Source organism: Monoraphidium neglectum (genome assembly GCF_000611645.1).
Source record: "Monoraphidium neglectum strain SAG 48.87 unplaced genomic scaffold scaffold04680, whole genome shotgun sequence".
Lineage (NCBI taxonomy): Eukaryota > Viridiplantae > Chlorophyta > Chlorophyceae > Sphaeropleales > Selenastraceae > Monoraphidium > Monoraphidium neglectum.
The window spans coordinates 1,483-4,621 of record NW_014008949.1 but is presented as its reverse complement, the minus strand read 5'-3'; the positions used below and the strand labels follow the sequence as shown (position 1 = coordinate 4,621).

The following is a 3,139-nucleotide window of genomic DNA, read 5'->3' as shown; positions in this document are numbered from 1 at the left end:
CCCCCACCCACCCCCAGTACATGGCGTGGAAGCTGGTGCTGGAGCCGCTGCTCAAGCAGGACGAGGACAAGCAGGCCCAGCAGGTGGGACGCACACGCAGCTGCCGCCGCAGCCACCTTTCTCTGCACCAACGAGCGGCGTGCGCGTGCTCGCGCGCGCGCCGCGCGTGGAGCGTGGTGCGAGCGTGGCGCACCCTCTCATCAAGCACCTGGGCCCGCGACGTACGCGGCGCGGCCGCTCGCAGCCTGCCCAGCCATCTGTCGAGCTCTTATTCTGCCGGTCTGCCCCTTTCAGGCACACATGGGCACACACACCCACACGCATACACACACAAGTCAACACACATGTCAACACACACACACACACACACACACACACACACACACACACACTCACACACACACCGTCGCCTGCACAACAGGACGAGGAGGTGTGGCGTGAGAAGGCGGTGGAGCGGCGGCGCCTGGGCATCGGCCCGCCGCTGCGGCCGTCGGCGGAGAACGCCTGGCGCCTGGAGCAGATGTATGACGACGACTAGGCGGCACCTTGAGGCCGTGCCGCTGGGCCGCGCCCCTGGGCCGTGCCGCCCACCCCTGCGTGCCGCTGCCGGCCGCCGACTCGGCGCGCTTTCGCACGGCGTCGGGCCGACGGGCTCGCTTTTGGGGAGGCCGCCAAAAGTGTCGCGCAGGACCTGATGACAATTTTCGTGCCGCCGCCCGCTTTTTTGGGCGCGCCTGGCGGCGCCGTCCTTGCAGCCGTGGTGCCGCGGCGCGCCGTGCCGCAGCTGCCAGTGAGTCACAACGGTCGCGTATATTGCCTGATTTTGTAGTTTGGTTACCCATGTCGCGACCTGACCCCTGGCGCAGGGGCTTGCAAGTAAATGTAAAGGGCCCGCGCCAGCAGTCTTGGATGCAGACCGGGTGGAAGGGCCGAGGGCAGCACGCCAAGGCACCCTCATGCCAGAGCTGCAGCTCTTGAAAGAGAGAAGCACACAAAAGGCCAGGGCACCCATGGAGTGAAACACGAGGACACAGGTGCGCGCGGCAAGCCAGGCGGGTGCACCAGGCGCCCAACCTCGGGGCGGGGCCGGGGTCGGCGCGGGTATCACCTGGCAGGAGTGTGCGCAGGCGCGCTGAGCCAGTGGGCAAAAGGCTGCGGCTGCATGTGCGGGGATTTGAGCATGCGTATCAAGGAAGAGTTGAGGCGGCGCACAGAAACAAGGCAAGGTTGAGGCAGGCAGGGTGCGGGGGCGGGATGGCCCACAGACACCATGAAACCAGAGGGCGGGCCCATACTTGACCGGCTGGGACAACAATGCAAACCTGCAGCTAATGGAACAAGGGCAAGGGCCAGGCCAAGTTGCGATTGGGCGGGACAGAAACGGCGGGGCGGGGCGAGACATGTGTTTGGGGGCGGAAGCTACGCAAAGGATGATTCATGGGCGCGCTAGGAAGCTGCTGCGTGGTGCAAGTGGGGCCGGCGGGGCCTGCTGGCATCTCTGCAAATGGGATCCCAAAAATAAGGGGTGGTCGTCGTGCGTTCCTAGCAGCTGAACAGATCTGTGTCATGAAAAGGCGTGCCCGTCGGACATCTGAATCCCTGCAATATCTGCAAATGGTTGTTTGAGGAGGCCCACGCGTCAAGCATGCGTGGGTGACTGCGGCCCTTGCACAGTGACGTGCGCGAGGGTCATCACAGCTGGCGTGCGCAGCCGTAAACAGCAGCGGTGCTCTGGGCATGTCCCACGTGCGGGAGAGTGCATGAGGGCCGAATCGAGATGACGTTGTTTGAGCTGCCTGAAATCACGGAAGCTTTGGGCTGCAAGACCAAAGGCAGGTCTGCCAGACCAGACGGGCCTGCAAATCTAAACCAGCCGCGGTCGGCCCGCGTGGGCGCGCGGCGCGAGGCAATTCGTTTGGGGAAACCCCCACTGCTGCGTGTGTGTGGTACCCTAGCGATGCAGAAACGGCCCCCAAAGTGAGGGCCCAGAGCTGACGGCGGCGCCGAGAGCGGCACCTCTTGTTGAATGCTTGAATCCAGTTTGGCTCATTTCAGATCATCCAGACCGGATGCATGTGACAAATGGGGCGCGCCGAGGGCCGCGCAATTCTTGGGGAGGCCGTCAAAGGACCAGGGACCAAACCCGCTGCGCGGTTAGTCGGCAGGCGCTGTGCCTGCATGCGTGCGACACGCGTGGCGGCTGCTTTGTCATAGTTGCGGCTGCTTGCTCAGCAGCCGAGGACAAGGGCAGGGGCCCGCGCGTGTGTACATTCGAGCGGCCAGCCAGGTCCCGGGACGCACGTGGGCCCTGCCCTGCCTTGCAAAGCCGAGAGCGCCTGTGCATTTGCAAGCGGCCAGGCCAGCGCCAAAAACGCCGACTAAACCGCGAAGCTAGCGGCGCGCCGCACCCTCCTGCAGGGCGCGTCACAGTGCCGCTCGACTGACGCGCCTCGCAACCGCGTCAAGCCAGGTGGGCCCGCGCGGGAGCAAACGTCGGCGCGCACTGAGTGCTGTGCAGGGGCACGGGAACACGCACCTGGCACCTGCACCGGTCGGGGCCCGTTCCCAGGGCCGCCGGCGCGTCATAGAAAATCACAGAGCTCATCACATCTGGGGACGCGCAGTGGCAGCCCCGGCGAGCGCGGCGCCGCACAGCGCCGCGGCAGGCCGCGCCGCTCACGTGCTCGTGCGCCCGAAGCGCCCGCGCTCGGGCCGCGCCAGGTCGCACGCGACCGCCTTGACCGCCGCGGCAGCGGCGGCCGCCGCCTGCGCGAGCGACACGGGCGGGTGCTGCTGCGGCTGCGGCTGCGGCGGCCCGCGGCGCGGCGCGGCGTGATCGTGGCCGGCGTGGGCACCGCCGGCGCTGGGGTGCCTCGCGCTACCACCGCTGCCACCGCCGCCGCTGCCGCCGCCGGAGCCTCGCACCCCCATCGGCTCGCCGGCCTGCGGAGGCCGCTGGCGCCCCTGCTGCTGCGGCGGCGCGCCCGCGGGCGCGGCGGCGGCGGGGGGCTGCGCGTCGACGGTCACAAACTCTGCAAACACGAGCACGGCCAGCTGCTTCAGCGGCAGGGTGATCGAGAAGAAGTCCAGCACCCCCTGCGGCAGCGCCCCCCCGCCCGCCGGCGGCGCGCCCCACGGC

At 67.9% G+C, this 3,139-nt stretch overlaps 1 protein-coding gene across 1 annotated transcript in view; it reads right to left on the bottom strand.

Annotated features, from left to right (window-relative positions):
• Positions 1-2,676: 2,676 nt before the first annotated feature.
• MNEG_14680 (hypothetical protein) overlaps positions 2,677-3,139 on the bottom strand; it is a gene marked incomplete at both ends in the record, with an annotated part of 1,805 nt that continues 1,342 nt past the window's right edge. The window contains one exon of the mRNA XM_014036848.1: positions 2,677-3,096. Within this exon, the coding sequence (XP_013892302.1) occupies positions 2,677-3,096 (420 nt within the window). The remainder of the gene's footprint in view (positions 3,097-3,139) is intronic.